The sequence below is a fragment of the Ostrea edulis genome, chromosome 10 (genome assembly GCF_947568905.1).
Source record: "Ostrea edulis chromosome 10, xbOstEdul1.1, whole genome shotgun sequence".
NCBI lineage: Eukaryota > Metazoa > Mollusca > Bivalvia > Ostreida > Ostreidae > Ostrea > Ostrea edulis.
This window is the reverse complement of record NC_079173.1, coordinates 24987575-25012401: the sequence shown is the minus strand read 5'-3', so window position 1 is coordinate 25012401 and position 24827 is coordinate 24987575. Positions and strand designations below refer to the sequence as shown.

The 24827-nt window shown below is 38.3% G+C and overlaps 1 protein-coding gene across 2 annotated transcripts in view; it reads right to left on the bottom strand.

The window, feature by feature from the left end:
• Window positions 1-636: 636 nt before the first annotated feature.
• Window positions 637-24827, bottom strand: part of LOC125665609 (uncharacterized) — an 87280-nt gene continuing 63089 nt past the window's right edge. Inside the window, exons 54-83 of one of the 2 annotated variants that reach the window (XM_048898331.2) lie at window positions 24705-24794; window positions 23929-24233; window positions 23524-23659; window positions 22812-23162; window positions 21505-21885; window positions 19725-20105; window positions 17930-18310; window positions 16978-17364; window positions 15569-15967; window positions 14668-14847; window positions 14269-14436; window positions 13319-13713; window positions 12589-12739; window positions 12383-12463; window positions 11901-12191; window positions 10879-11066; window positions 10313-10408; window positions 9762-9912; window positions 9545-9670; window positions 8355-8639; window positions 8010-8060; window positions 7343-7552; window positions 6733-6779; window positions 5738-5792; window positions 5256-5332; window positions 4190-4300; window positions 3544-3630; window positions 2499-2624; window positions 1709-1760; window positions 637-1166 (exon numbers count right to left, since the gene is read on the bottom strand). In XM_048898331.2, the coding sequence (XP_048754288.2) occupies window positions 814-1166; window positions 1709-1760; window positions 2499-2624; window positions 3544-3630; window positions 4190-4300; window positions 5256-5332; window positions 5738-5792; window positions 6733-6779; window positions 7343-7552; window positions 8010-8060; window positions 8355-8639; window positions 9545-9670; window positions 9762-9912; window positions 10313-10408; window positions 10879-11066; window positions 11901-12191; window positions 12383-12463; window positions 12589-12739; window positions 13319-13713; window positions 14269-14436; window positions 14668-14847; window positions 15569-15967; window positions 16978-17364; window positions 17930-18310; window positions 19725-20105; window positions 21505-21885; window positions 22812-23162; window positions 23524-23659; window positions 23929-24233; window positions 24705-24794 (6092 nt within the window). In that variant the 3' untranslated portion in view covers window positions 637-813. The remainder of the gene's footprint in view (window positions 1167-1708; window positions 1761-2498; window positions 2625-3543; window positions 3631-4189; window positions 4301-5255; window positions 5333-5737; window positions 5793-6732; window positions 6780-7342; window positions 7553-8009; window positions 8061-8354; window positions 8640-9544; window positions 9671-9761; window positions 9913-10312; window positions 10409-10878; window positions 11067-11900; window positions 12192-12382; window positions 12464-12588; window positions 12740-13318; window positions 13714-14268; window positions 14437-14667; window positions 14848-15568; window positions 15968-16977; window positions 17365-17929; window positions 18311-19724; window positions 20106-21504; window positions 21886-22811; window positions 23163-23523; window positions 23660-23928; window positions 24234-24704; window positions 24795-24827) is intronic. The other variant, XM_056152338.1, reaches the window with a different exon arrangement.

Here is a 24827-nt window from a genome sequence, read left to right as displayed (position 1 = left end):
AACAAATACACATACAAAATGAACCATTTAAACAAACACTCGCACAACAAATACACATACAAATGTTCATTTACTTTGTATGGCGACCCCGATCCTATAGATTGTCAGAGTTTATAGTATTCTGATTCCGATTGAATTGTTGCTTCAGTACTACGACCTAAAGTTTATTAAGCTTTCTGCTGTCTGTATCCATGATGTCAAACTTGTGACTAACCCCTCTCTGATCTAACACAAAGATTTTCCTGTTGAAGTGCCAAGCACTCTGGATTCTTGCGTCATTGTTCAGTTCTCTTAAAAGTTGCGACTTCATCTGAGTTAGATGTGTACAGCCAGCCATGGCTTCTAGTCTCCATATTTCAGAATTTGTACAGCCATGGCTTCTAGTCTCTATATTTCAGAATGTGTACATGTACAGACATGACTTCTAATCTCTATATTTCAGAATGTGTACATGTACAGACATGGCTTCTAGTCGCTATATTTCAGAATGTGTACATGTACAGCTATGGCTTCTAGTCTCTATATTACCGAATATGTACATCTGCAGTAATCCGTGTCTCTAGATTTTGGAATAGGTCGTGTACTATATACCAGTAGCAGCCATTAAATTCCTTCGTAGATTTACAACAGTGTACAGTTTGTAACAGTTGCATTTATTTGAATAACATGAGATTTAAGGTAAACAACAACAAAATGACACATACGATATACTCGCCATGATAAATTCAATAATAAATTTGTTAAACATGTCTACAAGTAAAAAAGTTATCTACACTGGTTGAAAACTGCGCTGAAGTGAATTTAATCGTCCAATCAGGATCCACCAGAACATGCCCTACATCCGCACACCTCGGGAACGGTGTACGATTTGGTTCTAGTGGAGCCGTCTGTACACGTGAGATTAGTAGTCCTAGTGACAGTTCGAGTTGGCTGGCAACAGTTGCATTTATTGGTGAACCCTTTCATTACTGTGGTGTATGTGGCCTGCGATTCGCAGTGTCCCGAGCACTGCATGAGATCAAGTATAGGTTCTTTGTTTTGACACTTGACATCACCGTCAGTGAGAGTGAAATATCCAATACTTAATGCGTCATTTCCGAACTGACGAACAGGCTGACAGGTTAAGCAACTGTTGGAATGGACAGCAACTAAGTTTGAACTTGTGGCTGGAAAAAAAAGCAACATAACATCATGTACGAGATCATATTATTTATAAAACATCAAAAGACAGGTGAAAGTCTTTGAGGATAATTTCCATAATCAACAAAATGATTTTATAGGATGATGACAAGGCTATTTAACAGACACACTTAGTGATACATGACTCGTAGTTGCTCCATGACTCGTAGTTGCTCCTTGCATTTAATTTTTCTTACAGATGATTGTGGAGTTGAGTAGAGTAGAAGATTTTTGAAAATTGGTCAATTTTTGACAGTTTTTGCCCCACCCCTAAGGAGTCCCAAAATTTACATCCCCCTTGTCCTAAAGTGCTTTATACCAAATTTGAAAAGAATTGGAATAGTATTTATGAATAAGAAATTGAAAATTTTCAATTGTAAATGCATGACGACAGACATATACCAATAGCGAGTGACTTGGGGTAACCTCAAAATACAAAACTTGTGTTTTAGGAAACAGGTGGATTTTTAAAGTATAAAACTTATTTTTAGAACATATAGGTGAATTTAAAAAAATAAATAAAACTTACGTTTAAGAACACAGGTGGGACAGCATCCTGTCTGGTCATACTCTGTTGTGTTCTGTGTGTAAAAAAAAATAATTAAACTAAAACAAAGTTTTGCATTGTACCAAATACTTCAGCAGCTACATGTATTGAACACACACACACACACACAGATATATACAAATATATATACATGTATATACATACATTTGTATATATCAATCAATATATCAAAAAGATTTTTTTGAGAAACACTATACCTCCGACCACAGCCAGATTCAACTGTGTAAAACTTGACCTTTACTTTGATTCATGACCTCTAATGTTTTCTATCACAAAACTTTGACCTTGACCTCTCAGTTTACCAAGTATGAAGTCTTATCTTGCAGAGTCATTACTGTGGAATCATTTCACTGAGAGAGACTAATTTTTGTGGATTGTTGAAGTTGAACAGTTTGGTTGGGATGCAAGTTTGTAAATTGATGGAGACTAATTTTTGTGGATTGTTGAAGTTGAACAGTTTGGTTGGGATGTAAATTCGTATATACGGTTTCTGTACATTGAAACATTATGTAGGTTGTGTATTACACTGTGGTTTGAAATTCGTGGAGTAAGGTTAACCACAAAATCCACAAAAATTGAGCCCCCCTTGAAATCTAACTCCACAGTACATATGTATGGAGTTGAGGACAAAGAGGACAGACAGAAAAAGAAAATCTACCGCACCCACTGTGGGGTGGGGAGGGGGTGGAGGTACAAAAACACTTTGAAGATTGTTAATACAAGATTTTGAATCCAAAATGGCAATGCCTACCCCTTGGCATGCTGGGAGATTGTCCCTAGAACACTGTATCTGTGTCTCCTTTATAAGGAAGCCAAACGCACTAGCTGAACATGTCTTCGTGTAGCATTTCATGGCTCCAGGAATAGACTCTCCGTCCTACAGAAATACAGACATCACATCAGTGCTATACGATACGTCAACAAAAACTCTTATGATATATGTCAAATGCTTAACTAAGATAATGTTGACAAAGAATGTATGTACATGTATAAAAAAAATTTGATTCATAGTTCATTCTTCTTATTACAGATTTACAATTATAAAATTGATTATTTCTCTAATTTTGTACAAACTAAGCTAGTTTCGCTAGGCATGGAGTGATAGTTGTCTGATACATGTCTCTTCATAAAACAGCCTGACCCTTCCATTTTATGTTACATTAGACAATTATTGACATTTTTGTTTAGGTTAACATTGATCCTTTAGATTCCCTAGTAGTTCAATATTCACAAAGGATGAGGTGAATATTGTACCTAGAGGATAGCTAAAGCATTGTAGTGACCAAGAAAATGTAATTGTTTTATCATATGAATAATTGAAAACATTGAAACTACCTAATACACAAAATAATACATGGTTAGCCCTCTTTGTTTTAGCTTAAGATTGCAAGACTTAGTCCTGTGCGTTTTTGTTTACTAAACGACTGAATACTTAAACCATCGAAACCGGGTACTAGCTATAGCTTAAAAAAATGAGATCTAGTCAGCCATCTTTGTTTATACCTAGAGTGCACTTGGCTTAATATTTGAAAGTGATTAAAAACTCAAGTTTTCAATGGATAGTCAAAAATATCAATTTTGGAATTTCCAATTTAGTTTTGGTACAATGTTGGAAAAATCAAATGTTATATTCACATTAAGGGCACATGAAGTTGAATATAATATATTCTATATTGTCTAGTTTATTGGATCTCAGCCAATCAGAAAGCTTGAAATTGTTCAATCATATAATCTGTCCAATCACTACACAGACCAAACCTTCTCCTGTCTTAGGTTACATTGACTGATCTACTCACCCGATACACATGTCCATTCACTACACAGCCTGTTTCTTTACAAGTTCCACAGCAGCTGTTGGGGTCACTGTGGTCTAATGTTGAACCCTATACAAAGAAATAGAATGACATTGTGTATACAAAGAAATAGAATGACATTGTGTGATATCAAACATGCATGATAAACTGTCAGAATCCAAAATTTGTACCACATTTATCCGTTTTCCCCACCAAAGAGAGCTAGCAAGCTTCACATATTTCTGTGTTTTACACTCGCATTTCCCTCCCTTGTATACCACTTCTTTCATTTCTATACCACTCACCAGGTAGCAGGCTTTTGTTTCTATAAACACTCACCAAGTGGCAGGCCTTTCACTTCTCATTCCATTCAACTCTCATACACGTTTATCTCCCTTGTTTAACACTTACCAAAGGGTAATGGTCCCTCCTATTCCACTCGTACATGTTTATCTTTGTTTAATACTCACCAGAGGGCAGGCTTAATTACACCTCTCAGTGTGACGCACACATTCCATAGTTACTTTCGTTCCACTCTCACACATCTCGCTACTCACCAGAGGGCAGTCTTTACACCTTTAGGAGTGGCACACAGTTTCCACGGTTACTCCCGTTCCACTCTCACACATCTCTCTACTTTAATACTCACCAGAGGGCAGTCTTTACACCTCTCGGTGTGACACACAGTTTCCACGGTTACTTCCGTTCGACTCTCACACATACATGATTTGCAGGCTCCCTCATTCCACGTCTCATTCACCTACAAGTAAAATAGTCAGACCATGCAATGTTTTATATCTACAGTAAGATAATCTCACTATAGCTTTAAAACACATCAATGTCAAAGTTCAAGGTCCATGGGGATCCGGGTTAGAATAGGTCCTTAGTCCCTCTTGCTTGTCGTATTGAAGACAATAAAATGGGGCTCGGTGTCACGATAAAGATCCCCCCTGCTCAAAGGCTGTAAGTGCCGAGCATAGGCCAAAATTTGCAGCTCTTCACCAGCAATGGTGATGTCTTCATATGTCATTGAGTGAAAAATTCTTGAGATGGACGTTAAACAATATTCAATCAATCAACCAATGTTCAAGTGTCTGTTGCATATTGTGAAAAGAAATCAACTTTATAAAATCAAATATCCATGTGTGGTTTAACACTGACCCCTACTATATACTTGTAGCGGTCAGATGGGTTTGATCGCTGGTGGCCAGATAGCTCATTTGGTAGAGCACCTGACTGGAGATTCAGGGTGGCCGGATTTGAATCCTGGCCTGGTTCATTGCATTTTCTCCTTTCCTATGTCACATTTGGTGCTGTTGACCACCCCTGGACATGCAGGTGAAAGTCCTTCCAGGGGCAAAAAGAATCTGGGTTGTGTGTCTTTGAGGGCAAAGAAATTTTAAGAATTGGGAAAGCATATAGCAATCACACGTGTTCGATCGCCTGTGGCCAGTTAGCTCAGTTGGTAGAGCACCTGACTAGATTCAGGGGGCCTGGGTTTGAATCCCAGTCTGGTCCATTGCATTTTCTCCCTTCCTATTACATACTGATCAATTACACGTATATACTTACAGTTACTATGCACAGGTCAAAAGTGACCCCTACTATGTAATGTTCAGTCTTAAATACTATTCGGAGTTTTCATTTTTTACTTCAATCTCCTAGTCTTTCTGACCATTTAACTGTAAATCTCTAAACACACACAAATGGTGTACCTTGAAGGATAGGTTGGTGCCATTCGAATGTCGATACCAGCACTTTGGTGGTCCATAGTCCAAGGTGACACGACTCACTGAAAACAAAAACCACAGGTCAATCCACTAATGATATACAGTCAAACCTCGTTATCCCGAACTCGATAAAGCCGAGAAAATACATGGAGATATCCGAGATATCGAGGGTAAAATACTAATAAAGAATAAATGGTTGGGACTTCCGAATCACTTTGACATATCCATGGTATTCGTGCACCTGTTCAGTGTGGGTTTCAATTTACTTGTCTGATACAGACAGGTTTTAATTACTGTACGCACTGACACACAAACATTTCTTTTGATCTCAACTATGGAGAAAATATGAGCCCCTTAAGTTTGACACATTATCAAAATGAACCAATTCATGGACTTTTCATAATATTGTGAATCAAGATTGTTTCATAGATTGAGGTTGTTGAAATTTCTTGCAATGGAGAACTCACCGCACGTGTAACTTGTACAACTGCAAGTGGTATCCACAGCGACCGCAACTTTCCCCTGAAAATCATTTCAATGTTACTTTTAGAAAGTCCTGATCCAAAGAAGACTCAATGAATTACAATGTACTGATAGATGTATACAGTTATTACAGAGTTTATAGAATTCTGTTTTGTCTGATTTTCTACTAATGATTGTTTGTAATAGTATTTCTAAAAGATTTATGATTATACAAAGTCATGCAGTTGAAACTTGAATGAATAATGGAGAAGAATTACTGAACGAGGTGTAAAACTAAAGTCAAAGCTCTCAAGAATGAAAACTATAGGATGTACATGTATGTAATAAAGTGTTAAGGTGTTCGAAATAGAAATTTTTTCCTTTGTCTAGCAAAAAATTGCAATTCTTGAGCAAAACCAAGAAAAAAATTAAACTACGATACTTGAATGAGCAATCTACAGATTACCAGCCTTACACTTTTATACATTGAGGTAACGGAACAGATGATGAAATTTAAAAGAACAAAGAATACATTTCAGATTTAATTTTTGATGGACTTCTCGCTGTTTTGAAAAATTGAGACAATTTGTTGTAACAGTTATTCTACCCTTTAAGGATGGTAAAACATCCTGAATGTTAAATAACACATCGTCATATTGCCCAATTCCTTTTGACAATTACATTAAAATGTTAAAATAAATATCGACAATATGTTTTCATTCTTTTTAAGTGTCACTGCCTAGCAGATTTATCTGAGTGTGTCACCATGTAAACCTGCTAATCTGTAGATTACGAGCGTGAGTCTGCGCTTTTCATTATTTTCCCGTTTAATTTCTACTAAAATGAAAATTTTTGTCTTGGACTAAATAAAGTCAAATTCTAAAGATTTTTATTTCAAATAATTATCCTCCACTTTCCACTCATCACAATTTTTTCCTGTGTGATATACATATCCTTAATAAACGATTAAACTGGTTCCCTTCTGACTCGGTAAACTTACAGCTTCACATGTTGGTTTCACTGGGGTGGGGCAGACAGCTGGGCATTCTAAAAACCAAAATTATAAATCTTATAAGGCACCATATATGAAATATTGACAATATGAATCTTATAAGACACCGTACATGAAATGTTAACAATATGAATCCAAAACATAAAGCAATTAAAAAAACCCATGGCTCTGCATTAATTACGATAAACAAACCTACATGTGTCTAAAAAACAAAATATGACATATCAGAGGTTGGCAATGTACATCAAAAGAGTGAGTTTTTATGATTTCAGAAAGTTTGTGAAATCTTGAATTTCTTGAGGAATAAATGTATCTAAGTTCAAGGATCATTTGCCAAAATCCCGAAAATTTTTGTCTGAAAAACATATTAATTTATTACTACAAACAAGCATAATAAGTTTATCATTCAACAAAAAGAAAATTGAAGCTGTTTGTGGAAATGCTCTAACTAACTCACCCCCACCCTTCCTCTCACTCACCCCCACCCTCTTTCTCACATCCCCATCTTTCTATTATCTTTGCTCCTTCACACTTCCCATCTTCATTTATCCCTACCATCTCTCTCTCTCTCTCTCTGTCTGACCTGAGAGATACCTACCACATCTGAACGTTGGGCAGCACTCCCCTGGGTTGACATTCTTCATTAGCTGGGGCGGAGTACAGGTGTGAGGCTGAATGGTACACGTCTCAGGTTTACACATCACCTCGTACTTATCGCAGCAGCCATCAGCTGTCTTCACGATGCGGGCAACTTCACCGGGCATCATGGGAGGTTTGACCAATGCCTGACAGTGGACTGAATCACAAGCTATAAATAGAAACATATCCTTATAAAATTTGAAAGCTGAAAACTTAGAACTGAAGAAACCAAGGAGATAAGGGAGAATAATTAGGAAGATGAAAAATGCTCACATTCTCATATATTTTTTTTTTAACGTAAAAATTGGAAAATCTTCAAAAACTACACTGTATCAAGCAGACAGTCCTCATCCACCCATACTGGGGTCACCTGTTCTTGTGACCTTCACCTTTGTGTGCTAAATTTTTAGAGTGTCTTCCTCCAACCATCATTCATTTAAATACTCTGCACATAAAGTATGTACCCATGCATATATAGTTATAAAAAAACTTTGATGGCAATGCATATAAAAAAAAAAAAGTTGAAAGATGGATGGACAAACTGATTACAGTACGAGCAGTACCGGTCCCACATTTAGCACGTGGACCTGAATAAATTTGGATAAAATGAAGTTTTGTTTACTTACAAGGCTGTGGAGCTGCTATTGTGGAGACAGGGGAAACAACTGGTGCATTTGCTGAAAGGAAATCATTTAATCAATGGAAAAATTATTACATCACACCAATATTCTGGTCTGGATTTCTCGAAAGAACTCAAATCGAGAGTTGGACTTAAGTCTGAGATTTCGGCTCAAATTTTGATTGCTCAAATAAAAGAAAACAAAAAACTAAATTTTTTGAGATTTTTTTCTAGCAATCCAAGCCTGATCTTTCATCACTATAAAGAACTCTCCAAGATCTAGAACTATACAAAGAATTTACTAATCAAAACATGGTTCATGTCTATATTGATCGTCCATGGATATACATACCACATGCACAATAATATCGGATCTTATAATCGCCACATGGAATGGGGAAGTTGTCAGAATCGTCACACACGAGGCCTCTCTCTGGAGTACAGGTGAGGATTTCCCCGGAGGACTCGGCAGGAGCGTCCATCGACACGGAGTAACACTCGACTTTTGTGACAGTGCCGCCTCTACAGAAGTGGTTGCTCTTCATGAATTCGGCAGCAGTGGGTTCATGATCTCCGCTGCTTCCTGGATCCCCGGGGTGGTGGGTGTTCATCCAGCCCGACCAACGTGCCTGGCAAGCTAAACAACAGATCAAATTCTTGTAGAGCAGATGTGGAATTTCTTATAATGCCCAAACTGTTTGAAAAAATGCCCCCCCCCCCCCCCCCCCCCCCCCCCCACTCTCCATCCATCCCTAGTCTAAGTATTACTCATCAACACAAAGTATACACAACAATTTTTAAATCAAGTTATTCCAGGATTATATGTATTCCCATTTGGGGCCTGAGCTCATGGGCTAATATGCCATTCACAATCTAATTAAAACCAGATCTTCTCTAACCGTTACATTGGAGAAGGTGTAATGGTTAGAGAAGATCTGATTTTAATTAGATTGATTCACTCCACCTTACTTGAGGAAATCACCACTAGAATTTCATTTTCTTGCTCAACATGCAAAATATCAAACAACACACTAGAAAGTATAGAGAAAGGAAATCCAGTTTGATTTATCACCAGATTGTGACATGGATACCCCTGTATACATTTGTATAAAACTATTGGTTTTCTCCCTAAAGGATTCATGATGCAACTTTCATCTCTACAATGACTCCATGAATCATGTCGTTTAAAGACGTATTCCATCTCCATATTGTTTTACTGTTGATTCCTAAATATACGCGAGGAATTTACTACTGCATAATTTTGCGAAAGACATCATATATTTTCGCGTAATTTGACGGGAGATATCACTCGTGAAATAAAAGTACTTGCCTTTAATTTTTCTGTCATTAAAATACATGTAAGAACTCTTGATTAACAGACCAACACGCAAATTTATGTTCACGTGAATTCATGTTTACGCAATTTGACGTATACGAATCATTTTGCCATAGTACTTACTGATTTACATAAAAGGAATTTGCAGCTTGATGATACTACAGAAAAATGAGAAGTGACTGTTTAAGGATAACAGTTTCACTTACTTGGACTTTTGGTGTGCGTCTGATGGCCGTCGTGATAGGGTGTTGACTGGTGGGCGGGCACAGCATGAGAGCCGGGAACTGGTGAGAGGGTGGGAATAATGGGAGGGGTAAAATGGGGCTTTACCACTGAAACAAGGAAAGTCCACTCTTTTCAGATTGTTTACTTGTTTGACATGTCCGTCACATAAACTCAGAACATTGGTACAAAATAACTTACGGCATCCCACTTCATCCGTGTCACAGTCGATGACCCCATCACACTTAGAGGATGCTGGGAGACATTGTCCATTTCCACATTGGAATTCATTGACACCACAAGATTTGCAGGAACAGCTACAGCTTGTCATGTTGACAACTTTTGTTTCACCCTATACATTAAGAAAATTGTAGAGAGCTCTTGCAATGAGGAAAAAGTTTTTAAAGCCCATCATAACAAAGGCATTACAAATCAAGAATCTCATAGCAAAATGCCCATAACTGATCCCATCTTTTTTGTTGCAAATTTGAATTGAAATTCCAGCATCAGCTTTCATGTATTCTTATCCTCAAAAGCACATACACACAGTGCCCCACTAACACGACTAAAATACCTACCTTCTTAGCAGAGATTAGCAGTATGATAATATATTGATCAGAGCCATCTTGCATGTACATGTATATTTGTCTCCCTTTAATAAAGCCTTGATAAGGATCTCATTTTTTATTCCACGGTGTTAGTTCACCTATCTCGGGAATTATCCGATTTTCTGAACATGTTTTCATACTCACACTGGCACAAGCCGGGCAGCCTTTCGGAACACATCGGAGTTCTCCACTGTAACACTGGCAGGTCTCGCACGTATCCGTGGTAACAATGTCAGATTTCTACAACGACATGACACATCTCAGATTTCTACATGACAAATATTGTTGTTTACCTGTGTGTATTGACAATACCTGTTTACAATGACAAATACATCATGGTGAAATTGAGATTGCCAAAAACTGTACAAACTGTAATTTTTAAGTGAATGTGACTCTGCTGTCATTAAAACACATCAATAATCTTGATAAATTATTTTATTCAGATGATATTTTTCTTACTAAATGCGTACTTCTTCACAATCTGCACTTAAATTAGCTAATGCACTACAGTTAGAGGCAGTTAAACAGGCATTAACAAGTTACAAAGTTACCTACAGTGATGTTATCGTACACTGACAAGTGAGTTTTTGGCTTCTACAGAATTCATTTAGTTATTCTATTGTATTGAGATAGATCTACTACCCTGCCAGTTATTCTGTTGTACTCAGAGACCTACCCTGCCAGTCATTCTATTGTACTGAGAGACCTACCCCAATGATTTTGTTCTTGTACTGACAGGTGCAGTCGGCCTTCCTGACACACTGCATTCCATCACAGTACAGTCCCGCGGAACAGTTAGGACAATGGGAGGTGTCCAGTCCTTCAAAACAGGGAACCACGTGGGGATTCTGGGCAGGTGCCACTGTCTTGTGCAGGTGTGTATCCGGAGTTGGTGGGACTGAAAAAATAATCACCATTATATCCACTTTTTAGAATTTCTAGTCACTATGGAGACACAACATATAGAAAACATTCAATAGAGATGGCATGTTTCACAACATTTAATACATACAATATTAGGGCTGAAACGATATGCCCCCTTCACGATATGATACATATTGCAATACTTCAGCCACGATTCAATACAATTTACAGAAGAAACCAATAATAACATTGAAGAAAAAATTAATTATCAAGATTCAAAATCATAATTTTAAAAGCAAAACTGCCAAACGGTGAGAAGCCTGTTCACTGTAGTTTAAAACTGATAATTAGTTTATTATCATTATTTTCGTCAACCTCAAGGCAAACAACAGTTTGAACATTATTCGACACTATTTTGTCCCTCATGCAGGTTGAAATATGTACAGGCCGAGGCTGATGTATTTTACTGAACCCGTTTGTAATAAATGTATCGAACCGAAAATCGAGGCAATGAATCAAATATTGAATCGAGCGTTTATATTGAACAGTATCGATATTTCGGTGAATCGTTTCAGCCCTATACAATATACATGTATACTTAACTGTGTATACTACTGAAATTGTTGTGATGATTTAGTAAATCTGAAATCAACTATTCTAACTGAATCAATTTATGAAAATCTCCCCTATGAGTTGAGCTTAATTTATACATTACATAACTTAAATAATACATCTGATGTAATCTTAGGTAGTTTACATTAAAATTTGTGTTTAAAATCGTATACCACGTCCCATTGGGAATAGGGTGGGTATGGGGGTGAAGACTTTCTCTCTCTCTGTGTGTGTGTGTGTGTGCATAACTACATACCACATTCTGGGGTCTGTTTCAGACATCCAAGTCGGACCCGGTAGTCCATACAGCCGTTGGAATCAAACTGGTCTGCATTGTTACAGGTCAGCCCCTCCCACAGGTTACAGCTGACAATCTGTGAAGTCTGGTCATAGTCAACTCCCCCTACCGTCTGACACTGGATCCTGAGCGGCCGCTGGCAATGGAGGGACAGTTGCTTGACTTTGTCAATGGGTTCTCTGTCACCTGTGCTTCCCGGTGTGTTGTGCCCAACATTCACCCAGGTGTCGTATTCGATGCACGACTCTCCTGCACAAATTCATAATTACATGTAAATTCAGAATTGACATGTTACTCAACAATCTATAGTTAGCTGCTTTCTATTGATTTGAAATGAAATCTTTTAAAAATGCTTTATTTGACTTTAAATTTTTTGGATTCATCTGATGAAATTGCTCAATTTACAATGCAAAAATAAGACAAGCAGGCTGTTGACTTACTGATGGTTGACGTGACTCCTGGTTTCAGGGCAGGCGTTGCTGCCACTGTTGTAGGCTTGGGTGTCGGGAGTGGGGTGGTAGCTACAAGTTAAAGTCGGTCTTTAAATCTATATGTACTTGAGACTTCTATGACTTGTATTTTGTTGTATTTGGATTTGAATTGCCACTTAAGCATGAAATCCTGAAGCACAAACTGGGAGACTTACTGGGATAAATCATGGGACAACCAATGACTTCAACTCTTAGAGCTATTTTCCCTTGCCATGTCTGTGGAAGGATACGTAAGTATTGAGCGTGAAGAGGACCGGTGAAGTAATATGTCACCGGGGTAGTTGAGTCAAAGTTTCCGCTGAAAATCTTCAATATAAAAGATAGTGTTTTACAAAGACGTAAAACCTTCAATACAAAAGATTATAGTGTTTTACAAAGACGTAGAATTTTTAGCAGATATTTTTGCAATTTCAAGTACCTGACATATTATCTAAAAAAAAAAAGTTTTCCTCCATATATACCAAACCAAAAAAACCCATACAACATATTTATAACAAGTTACCGAAAGTATATGTATACAGTCTTTTAAGAAAGATATAGAGAGAGTTGCAAACAGTCATTATCTATCATAAATAAATTAAACATAATTGAAGGAAAAAAACAAACCACTCAATGAAATAATTGATTCATGTAGTCTGTACAAGACATATGATTTTTAATGATTTCTGGCAAACTTCCATGTTTAGAGGTGAAAGGTGCCTTGCAGTGATTGGAAAGTTCCAGACAAAAGATACCTACCGTGCTGTTTCTTTAAAAATTATACATAGCCAACAAATACATCCATAATAATGAAATTCGATATGGATCCCCCATCAATTACCCCCCTCCCTCACCCCCTTCCCACAACACATTCCCAAAAGTCACCATGTAACGTTCTCCAACTACCTTTTCGGCCCCCGATTCCTGGTACGTGTTCCAATTGATTCCATCTGTGGAAAACTGAAGTTTGTAAGAGGTGACGTAGGTCGGGGCATCTGGACGACCCTGAGTCGTGATTCCTGTCAAGTAGGCCTGCTGGAGGAAGTCAATCTGCAGGTACTCCGACTTCCTGTCCATAGCCGGCATCCAGAATCCATTTGTGTTGAGCCGAGCTTTCTCTGGACTGCTGTTGGCATCTCGGAAACTTGAGGCGGTGATCATTTCATCCCTGATCTGTTTGCCCTCCATTCCCATTGGAACTTTACAGGTGGTGGGGATGTGAGTGGCCGGTTCCTTGGTGGTGGGGGACTGGTTGCCACTTGGAGTGGTTCTCCGGTTTCCGCCTGGCACAGGTGCTCCCGCTATCAAATTTGATTTTACATTGATTCAGAATTTTCTTATCAAGCATTTAGACAATCTGAAGTATATTTACCATACATGTAGATGCACATGAAAATTCTGAAGTCAGAAGTGAGATAATGTTTACTGGGTAATCACAGGGAATTTCACGTACAGCTGAACTTCGGTATTTCAAACATCGATATCTCAAATATCATGGATATGTCGAAGTGATTCGAAAGTCCCAACCACTTATTCTTTAAGTATTTTACCCTCAATAATTATCTCAAATTCTTGGATATCTCGAAAAAATTTCTCGGTCCCACTGAGTTCGAGATAAAGAAGTTTGACTGTATTACTAATTGGCACATATGCTGTATTTCCAATGTGACAAAGCTCTAAGTGAGTTAAACACTTGCGGTGCTAGTTCAGAGTAACAATGACAGTGTCCATTCATAAATTATGACAATCCTTCATCTATAAAATAGATTTAAGCCACACACACAAGATTGTTACAACACAAGTTTTCCTGCTACTATGTAGTGAAGTGGGGGTGGGGGGGGGTGGATAATACTTACGACAGTTGCAATGATAACGGATCTTGTAGTTTTGACAGTCTACTGGGAAGTTATCCGCATTTCTACAAACAAGTCCGCTGTCAGCGTAACATGTCAACATCTCCCCTGAGCTGTACGATGGAATGTCACCATCGACAGTGACACACTCGATTTTGTCCACCCGTCCACCTTATATTCAAAATAAAAAAGAATTGCAAAACGAGATATAAAATGTTTGAGGATTTCACTTGATGAAGAAATATTTTCTAAATATCAAATCTTTTTGCATCACTGTACACATTTCAAAATTCTATATTATTTTGTAAACATTTTGTAATTCTTAAACTTAAGTGAGAAATTGTTATTAAAAATGGCAGGGACACACATGACGAAGAAACACCACTATAATGGTGACCATACCGGGACAGAACTGAAGCTTCTGCACGGCTGTCCAGTGTTCATACTCCATTCCATCGGATGTCGGATTATCTGTATTTATCCAAGATGACCATCGTGTCTGACACTGAGCTGGGGCCGTTGTCATGGGGGCAGCAGTTGTCATGGTGACAGGAGCAGCTGTAGAGCCACCACTACCATTGTCTGTAACACATAATGTCGAGCAAATATTTAAAAAAAAAAATCAGACATCACCCATCCATTCCTAACAATTTCATACATCTCACAAGAGTTTGGACAATAACTTTCAACGCACAAGTAACAAATACAAACACCCGACACTTCATATCATACAATCATTGACTTCTGATTTGATTTGGCTACTGACAGGTCAGGTATTGTTTGACTGAGGCTGTAGGCCGAGTCAAAAGTCAACAACTGCTTTATTTAATGATCAGGAATTTTACAACAGGTTTCACAATATATTTTTTCATTTCTTCAACAAATAAACACATGTGCATCATAACACATTATACAATACTTCAACAGTCAAAGTCTAGAAACTGCAAGAGTAAAAAACTGTATTGATCTTTTAATTCTCTTCATTTACCTAAACCACCATTTACTTGTTTACAAATGACACAAACTTAATGATACATGCTTTAAAAAACACAATTTAATTGGTCGATAAAACTGTTGGCAAATCTACACTTTGTGAGGAGGGAATTCTCGAATAAACCTTCTTTAGTTAATATCGAGGTGAATTCACTCGGTCTGCGTGGTACACGCCAGAAAAGAACTTCTGAACCAATCAGAGAGCATCGAAATTCCTGATCATTAAATAAAGTGTTTTATAAACCTGTTTTATTTCAATCTTGTGACACATTGTTACATCAAGTAATTACTGTCACAGTTCAGTGCCTACCCGAGCATTGGCAGTAGTAGCGGATCCTGTAATCTGTGCATGTGATAGGAACATTGTCAGCATTGTTACAGGTCAGCCCTGTAGCCATGTCGCAGGTTAACACTTCTCCAGAGCTGTACGATGGAATGTCGCCAGTCGCCGCGTAACACTCCACTCGAGTCATTGTTCCTCCCGGACAGCGGTCAGCCTTCTCTGTGTCGGTCAAGGCTTCGTGATCTCCATTACCAGTATACGGGTGATCTCTGTTGATCCAATCAGTGAAGCCTGTCTTACAGACCTTGTGTTGCGGTGGTGGCGTGGGGGTTGTGGATGCCACTGGATGACCACTGGAATCTGTTAGAACAGGGTGGGTGGTGCCTTTATGAAGGGCTGCAGTTCCGGTTGGTTTAACTGTTGTCGCTTTAAATGCAAATTTTCATAATCAGAGACAAACAAGGAGAACTTTACCTTGCAGCTATGACCATAATTATGAACAATGCAAGTCCACCAGGCATAAGAAAATCTGCATGCTTTTTTTCTCCTGTCTATGAAATATTGATATGATTGCATAACAAAAACTATATAATTTATTTAGATATGCTTGTGAAACACTATGCATCTGATGGTGGCCAAAGTCAATTATGGCATATCTAAATTGGATAGTTACTACCCTTATTGGTCATATTGCTTTGACCTTGACCTTTATTCGTCAAAGCTTTGACCTTGACCTAAGTGTGAAGTCTCTAAAGTGTAAATTTTAAAGTCGGGCAAAATCAAGTCAAGATAAGCTTAGTTTTAGAGAGACAAACTAAAATTAAGCCCAATTTATTTTTTTGGGGTCCTAGTTCACGATTATAAGGAAGAGCCCCTTGGATAATAATGCTCATCTAAGTCACTTTCTTTCATGCTATTTTAATTAACTGCAGCATTGTAATTTCTGGAGATCAGTTTGTAAAACTCAATTCATTGCCCTTCACTTCCATCAATCATTCCAACAAACTCAGTCTGGATCTTAAGTTTGTTATTTTTCCTTGACAAGAAGATATTTCCTTTATTTTTCTTGCTCCACAATAAAAAATCATTCAAAAATAAACTTTGATATAGAATTTTACAATATGAGAAGGATTGTCTAATCAGTTTGAAAGTTTTATATTTTACATGTCCTTCTGCAAAAGAATACCCTTTCTATATGATATGCATTCTCAACCCCTGTCCTGTCCCGGTCCCTCTGATCTACCCCAAGTCTTTCTGTCCAATTCTTAACCCGTCCTGCCCTGGTCCCTCTGTTCTAACCCAAGTCTTTCTGTCCAATTCTTAATTCGTCCTGCCTCGGTCCCTCTGCCCTGGTCCTTATATTCTACTTCCAACCTCTGTCCTGTCTCAGTATACCCCCCCCCCCTTCCCTGACTGTGTCCCCCCAGCCTTTGTACCTGGACACTGGCAGTAGAATCTGGCCTTGTAGTCTGAGCACGGTATGGGGAAGTTGTCGGCGTTGTTGCATGAGAAGCCTCTGTCTACCGAACACGTGGCCACTTCTCCGGAGCTGTAGCTCGGGATGTCTCCGTCCACAACGTAACATTCCACTTTTGTGAAGTTGCCTCCAGAACAGAGCTGTAGTTTCTCAGCATTAGTCAACTGTTCATAGTCGCCGGTACCACTAGCTGGGTTGTTGTGGTTGATCCAAGCTGACCAGCCGCCCACGCAGGGTGTAATGGGAGGTGGCATGTTAGTGGTGGAGATTTGGGGGTTGTGACCACTGTCAGGATTGGTGGGAACAAGTTTTGTTGTCCTGCTGATGGGGTCAGTGATGGGAGATGCTGCATTAAAGAAAAGAAATTAAAAACGTGGATCTGATGTTTCTCACACTGAATCTGATGACCAATTTTATCAAAATGAAGGTCGAAATTCACATTTCCAGTTACCATAAAGGTTTTTTATGATCTGATAATTTAATTTGGCTCATTTTAGAAGTTTGGTATCATGCCATAAAATTTTCAATACCTAATTTATCACCCATTGTGTATCTGCACATTTTAGCAAGAAAGATAACTCTGTATAACAGTTGCTTTTAAGTCAAATGGGTGGTATATAAATAAACTGTGTTTTTTATGTTAGTTATTTCTGACGATTACTGATAAGTAATTAATGATACATCGGCCGTTTGTCAAATTTTATGTTTTGGAATTAAATCAGTCAGGAGCATAATGCAAACATGTTATTTGAAAAATAACGCACATATGTTATCTTTACACATGTAGTCACATAGTTTTTTTTTGAAAAATAACCAGTCAATATTTTTCGACCACAAACATTAACATTTAGTGATAGATTCGGATTACTGTTATTCTTCAGGTGAAAAGATCACAGTCACTAAATTTGTACCTGGACACTGGCAGTAGAATCTGGCCTTGTAGTCTGAGCACGGTATGGGGAAGTTGTCAGCGTTGTTACAGGTGAAGCCTCTGTCTAACGAACACGTGGCCACTTCTCCGGAGCTGTAGCTCGGGATGTCTCCGTCCACTACGTGACATTCCACGTTTGTGAAGTTGCCTCCTGAACACAGTTGTAGTTTCTCAGCATCAGTCAGCTGTTCATGGTCGCCGGTACCACTAGCTGGGTTGTTGTGGTTGATCCAAGCTGACCAGCCACTCACGCAGCGTGTTTTGGGAGGTGGGGAGTCAGTGGTGGACTGGACATTGTGACCGCTGTCTGGCTTGGTGGGAACATGGTTTGTTGTTTTGCTGTTGGCATCAGTGACTGGTGCTGCAGGAGTAAAGGAAACAATTTAATTAACATGAAATGGCAATTGGATGGTAAATATACAACTGGCTTTCTTTATATTAGTTATTTCTGACAACCTGAGTCAAATGTTTTACAGATAAATAATTAATGTCAAATTTTATGTTTTGGAATTTCATCAAGTTCATATCTGCTGAACTGCAAAATTTGTACACCCAAGAACTAGAAAATCGCTGAAGTTTACACCCACGGAAAAAAAACATGCACTGTACAGTATGTAATATGCTACTGTTGAAACAAAAGTGAGGAAACATTTTGGACATTATCTGTAATCCGTAATTTTAACCTTGGTGAAACATGAAAATTCAGGGGTTGAAATTTTTTTTCACATGCTCAAGTCTGGGACTTGTGGGGCCAATTTTTGCTAGGCCCCACAGAGAAATATCCAAGTCCAGGTTGAATTTAGAATTTTTTATTTATTGTTTTTATATTACACCATCAAATGGTTAAATAAACACCAGTATCTAAAAATTTTCAATTTTTTCATTCAAATTGGCGTCTTGGGCAATCTATCTCGGTGGGTCGCATGCAAGAAAACAAAAAAATTATTGAATTATGAATTTTAACCTGTGAAGATAGTTTATTCTAAAATGCAGCCCTTTTTATTTTCATTCATCAATTACCTATACAATAAAAGGCAAGTCCCTTGGACTTTCGGCATTTCCAATTACTGAGTATGAATACAGAATTTGCTAGTCCAGGTCTTTGGGCTTAAAGAATTTTTAACCCCTGAAAATCATACTGAAGAGTCATTCCACAAGGCATTTGTTGATCCTGACCATTGCTTCCACATTTCATTGGCAAGTCTTTTTGACCTTTACACTATGACCTTTATTTTAGAACCTAATCAACTTAGCCAGCAGCAGATAATACACTAACTTTTGAAGACAATCCAAACAACGGAAACCATCACACTATTTCCACATATCACTGGTCTGTGACCTTGACTTTAATATTACCTAGATCAAAACCTAGAACACACCCTTCAGCCACAGAAAACACAGAATTTTTCAAACGTTGTGACCTTGGTTCAAGATTAAGACACATCTAAGAATGATATACTAATATGTGCACAGTGCAGCTGGAGTACTATTACAATCTGACTGTCCAAGCGACCTTGACAACATGATCCTAATTAGACCATGAAAAAACCTTGTGCAATGGATGACGATACCACAGATTCATCGCATTCCAATAAACGGAGAAAAGTTCACACCTGACTTGGTTTCTGACATTATACTCCACTGAAAATATTTACACTTCATTAAAATGGTCATCACAAACATTTACATTTAGTGATAGATTACTTAAAGAAACACTTCATTATTATTCTTATCGAATTATCTCATACACGATAAATTTCATCACACTTTTGTACCTGGACACTGGCAGTAGAATCTGGCCTTGTAGTCTGAGCACGGTATGGGGAAGTTGTCAGCGTTGTTACAGGAGAAGCCTCTGTCTACCGAACACGTGGCCACTTCTCCGGAGCTATAGCTTGGGATGTCTCCACCCTCAACGTAGCATTCCACTTTTGTGAAGTTGCCTCCAGAACACAGCTGTAGTTTCTCAGCATCAGTCAGCTGTTCATAGTCGCCGGTACCACTAGCTGGGTTGTTGTGGTTAATCCAAGCTGACCAGCCGCCCACACAGGGTGAGGGTGGTGGGGTGTCAGTGGTGGTGGACTGGACATTGTGACCACTGTCTGGCTTGGTGGGAACATGGTTTGTTGTTTTGCTGTTGGCATCAGTGACTGGTGCTGCAGAATTAAACAAAACAATTTAATTAACATGAAATGGCAATTGGGTAGTAAAAATATACAACTGGCTTTCTTTATGTTAGTTATTTCTGACAACAGTCAAATGTTTTACAAATAAATAATGTCAATTTTTATGTTTTGGAATTTCATAAGTTCATATCTGTTGAAATGCAAAATTTGTATAGAAAATCGCTGAAGTTTACACCCATGGAAAAAAACATGCACTGTACAGTATATTATGCTACTGTTGAAACAAAAGTAAGGACATATTTTGGACATTATCTATAATCCGTAAGTTTGACCTTGGAGAAACATGAAAATTCAGGGGTTGAATTTTTTTTCACATGCTCAAGTCTGGGACTTGTGGGGCCAATTTTTGCCAAGTCCCACAGGGAAATATCCAAGTCCAGGTTGAATTTAGCAATTTTTTATTGTTTTTATATTAAACCATCAAATGGCTAAATAAACACCAGCATCTAAAAATTTTCAATTTTTTTATTCAAATTGGCGTCTTGGGCAATCTATCTCGACAGGTCGCATGCAAGAATTTTTTTTTTATTGAATTATGAATTTTAACTTGTGAAGATAGTTTATTCTGAAATGCAGCCATTTTTATTTTCATTCATCAATTATCTACCCGGTAAACAATAATTAATAGGCAAGTCCCTTGGACTTTCGGCATTTCCAATTGCTGAGTATGAATACAGAATTTGCTAGTCCAGGTCTTTGGGCTTAAAGAATCTTTAACCCCTGAAAATCATACTGAAGAGTCATTCCACAAGGCATTTGTTGATCCTGACCATTGCTTCCACATTTCATTGGCAAGTCTTTTTGACCTTTACACTATGACCTTTATTTTAGAACCTAATCAACTTAGCCAGCAGCAGATAATACACTAACTTTTGAAGACAATCCAAACAACGGAAACCATCACACTATTTCCACATATCACTGGTCTGTGACCTTGACTTTAATATTACCTAGATCAAAACCTAGAACACACCCTTCAGTCACAGAAAATACAGAATTTTTCAAACGTTGTGACCTTGGTTCAAGATTAAGACACATTTAAGAATGATATACTAATATGTGCACAGTGCAGCTGGAGTACTATTACAATCTGACTGTCCAAGCGACCTTGACAACATGATCCTAATTAGACCATGAAAAAACCTTGTGCAATGGATGACGATACCACAGATTCATCGCATTCCAATAAACGGAGAAAAGTTCACACCTGACTTGGTTTCTGACATTATACTCCACTGAAAATATTTACACTTCATTAAAATGGTCATCACAAACATTTACATTTAGTGATAGATTACTTAAAGAAACACTTCATTATTATTCTTATCGAATTATCTCATACACGATAAATTTCATCACACTTTTGTACCTGGACACTGGCAGTAGAATCTGGCCTTGTAGTCCGAGCACGGTATGGGGAAGTTGTCAGCGTTGTTACAGGAGAAGCCTCTGTCTACAGAACACGTGGCCACTTCTCCAGAGCTATAGCTCGGGATGTCTCCACCCTCAACGTAGCATTCCACTTTTGTGAAGTTGCCTCCAGAACACAGCTGTAGTTTCTCAGCATCAGTCAGCTGTTCATGGTCGCCGGTACCACTAGCTGGGTTGTTGTGGTTAATCCAAGCTGACCAGCCGCCCACGCAGGGTGGGGGTGGTGGGGTGTCAGTGGTGGTGGACTGGACATTGTGACCACTGTCTGGCTTGGTGGGAACAGGGTTTGTTGTCTTGCTGTTGGCATCAGTGACTGGTGCTGCAGAATTAAACAAAAGAAGTGAATGAGAAATGTTTCAGAAACATGCATGCCCTCACCATGGTGCCTCCCCATGGTGCAAAATTAAAAAGGGTTATAATACACATGTATCATTTGATTGATTTCATTGTGAGGGAATATTAAATGGTTTACAATGATTTTACATGATAAACAATCCAGATTTAAAAATTCTCCATGTAAATCTCCACAATGCATGCATGTCGAATGCACTATAAAGTCAATTTGCAATTTTAGGGTGTATTTGGCAAACTGCACCTATTGATTAAATTTCAACAAGAGGCCCTTGGACCATATGGCTCACCTGAGTCACCTTGGCCCATATTTAAAAATTTCCCCCATACATTCGCATGTAAAACTTTGATCCCCTATTGTGGCCCCATCCTCTTGAATTTGCACTATGTCAGGAAGCTTCCTTGTAAATTTGAACTTTTCTGGCCTAGTGGTTCTTGAGAAGATGATTTTTAAATGACGTCATTCTATTTTGCATTTTTTGATTATCTCCTCTTTTAAGAGAGCACAGCCATTTATTTAAACAAACTTTAATTCCCTTCAACTAAGGATGATTTGTACTAAGTGTAATTGAAATTGGCCTGCTGGATCTGGAGAGGAAGATTTTTAAGATTTGTCAGTGTATTTTCGCTATTATCTTCCCTTGGAGAAAGGTGTTGTCCCTCATTTGAACAAACTTGAATCCCCTTCACCTAAGAATGATTTGTGCGAAGTTTGGTTGAAATTGGTTAAGTGGTTCTAGAGAAGATGAAAATATGAAAAGTTTACAATAACAACACCGACAGACAACAGAAAGTTTTGATCCAAAAAGTTCACATGTGCCTTCGGCTAAAAAGCAATTTTAAAGCCCCCTGCAAAACTATAAAGTGAAAGTTGCTGGGTATTAACCCACACACCTGGACATCCACAGAAGAACCTAGCCTTGTAGTCGGAGCACACCATGGGGTAGTTATCAGCATTGTTACAAACAAGTCCCTGATCTGGGTAACAGGTTAAAATCTCCCCAGAACTGTAGCTGGGAATGTCTCCACTGACGGCGTGACACTCCACCTTCGTGATGTTTCCACCGGGACAAAACAACGCCTTCTCTGTGTCAGTCATTTTCTCGTAGTCTCCCAGGGCACCCTGTCGGATTGGACTGTTTTTGTTGATCCATGTTGACCACTTCTCCACACACTGTGGAGTTGGAGCATTGGTAGGGGTGACAGCTGGGGTCAAGGTGGACTGGCCTGCCACTGTTGGGGCAGCTGTAAATTACGGAAGTGCAAAAATTTAGTGGTAATATTTTGATTTGATTCGTTACATCGAGACCTTTACTTTATTCTGCACATCGCTTTTAAATGCTGAGCATGCAAGACAAATCAAATTCTCCGTCTTAAAATTTCTAGCTATTAGTAATTGAAAAACAGACATTGAGAAAAATATACCTACAATATCTGATCTTTATTAATCACACATGAAAAATCCAACCCACACATTGCTCAAAAATCAACACATTTGAATATTTCATTTCCAAATGTAAAGAATACGATCTAAATTGTAGTTTTTCCCAGCAAACACAAAATTATTTTTTTTTATTATTGTTATTTTCCCACACAAAAATTATACCTCGACATCCAATCAGCTGCCAGCGTAGGCCAATTCCACCATGCCATCTCTCAGGAACAATTCTCACAAATTTAGCAACGAAAGGATTCACTGTGTGAGTCGAGGTGGTGTCCGAGTCGAAATTCCCAGAAAACACCTGTGACAGGAAGTAGTCAAGGGAGATAAAATTATAAAATCTGTGGCAGGGGAGATAAATATGTAATACCTGTAGTATGACTGTACGAGGGGGATATAAATATATAGCTGTTGCGGGGAAACTATTTAAGATAAATATCCAATATTTGCAACTCAGTTACTTTAATAGCGCATGAACTGAATTATTAATTATATTTTGATGTGAACTTTATTTTTTACATATTGAAAAACAAAGCCCAATTTGACCACTGCTTAATAATTCCACTGTACTTTTCTTTGTCCCTCCTCCTGGTAGTAAGTAAAATTAGTCCCATCCATGGAGTACATCAAGTAGTATGATGACACCCACTTCTGTTCCCCTCTCAAACCTTGCGTAGATACGGCGTAGATTATCTGGGGTTGAGAGAAGGTGCCCATCAGCCACTGATTCTTGTCGTTGGATGATGGGACCCATCCACTGTCACTGTCAAGGTGAGACTTCTGAGGTCCAGATTCTGGGCGGACACTGGATGAGGCTGACAGCTGGTTGTCAGCGATACTGATGGGAAGCTGGGCGGAGTTACCGTTAGCACACACTGCAGAGGGAAGGAAGGCATACAATTAGACAAAACTGCAGACACAGGATGTGCTTCATGTTTATAAACTGTAACTCTCCGAGAAAAATTTGAGAAAGATCAAAAAGCTACAGATCCATCCTTCATTAAAACCTTCCATTTTCAGCACAGTTTTCTTCTGTGCACAGTTGAGGCCTTATATTCTTACATTGTCATCTCAAAATTCTGATATATTGAAAAAAAAACTCCTAACATGTTTTCCCTCTACACTTGTGTCCAAACATATCTTTAAACATTCATTAATTAAGCTCCATGTGAACTAAAAATCATAGCTTCTGATAATTTTGTTTACAATGTACATGTATATAATGATCATTTCCATTGATATAAAGATTTTTTGCATCAATTATGTGAAAAGTTTTGCAAATTTGAGAATTTCATATTTGTCATCAGGCTGTAATAAAAATTAAGGAATAAGAAAGTTCTCTTCACCCATTGGTGAGGTAGGTTTGGGAGTGCCTGTTCCCACGGTGATGGAAGTTGATGGAACTGGAGTCACATTGGAGCCAGGTGTCACAGCAGCTACGGAAATCAAAAACACATGATTAAAAATGG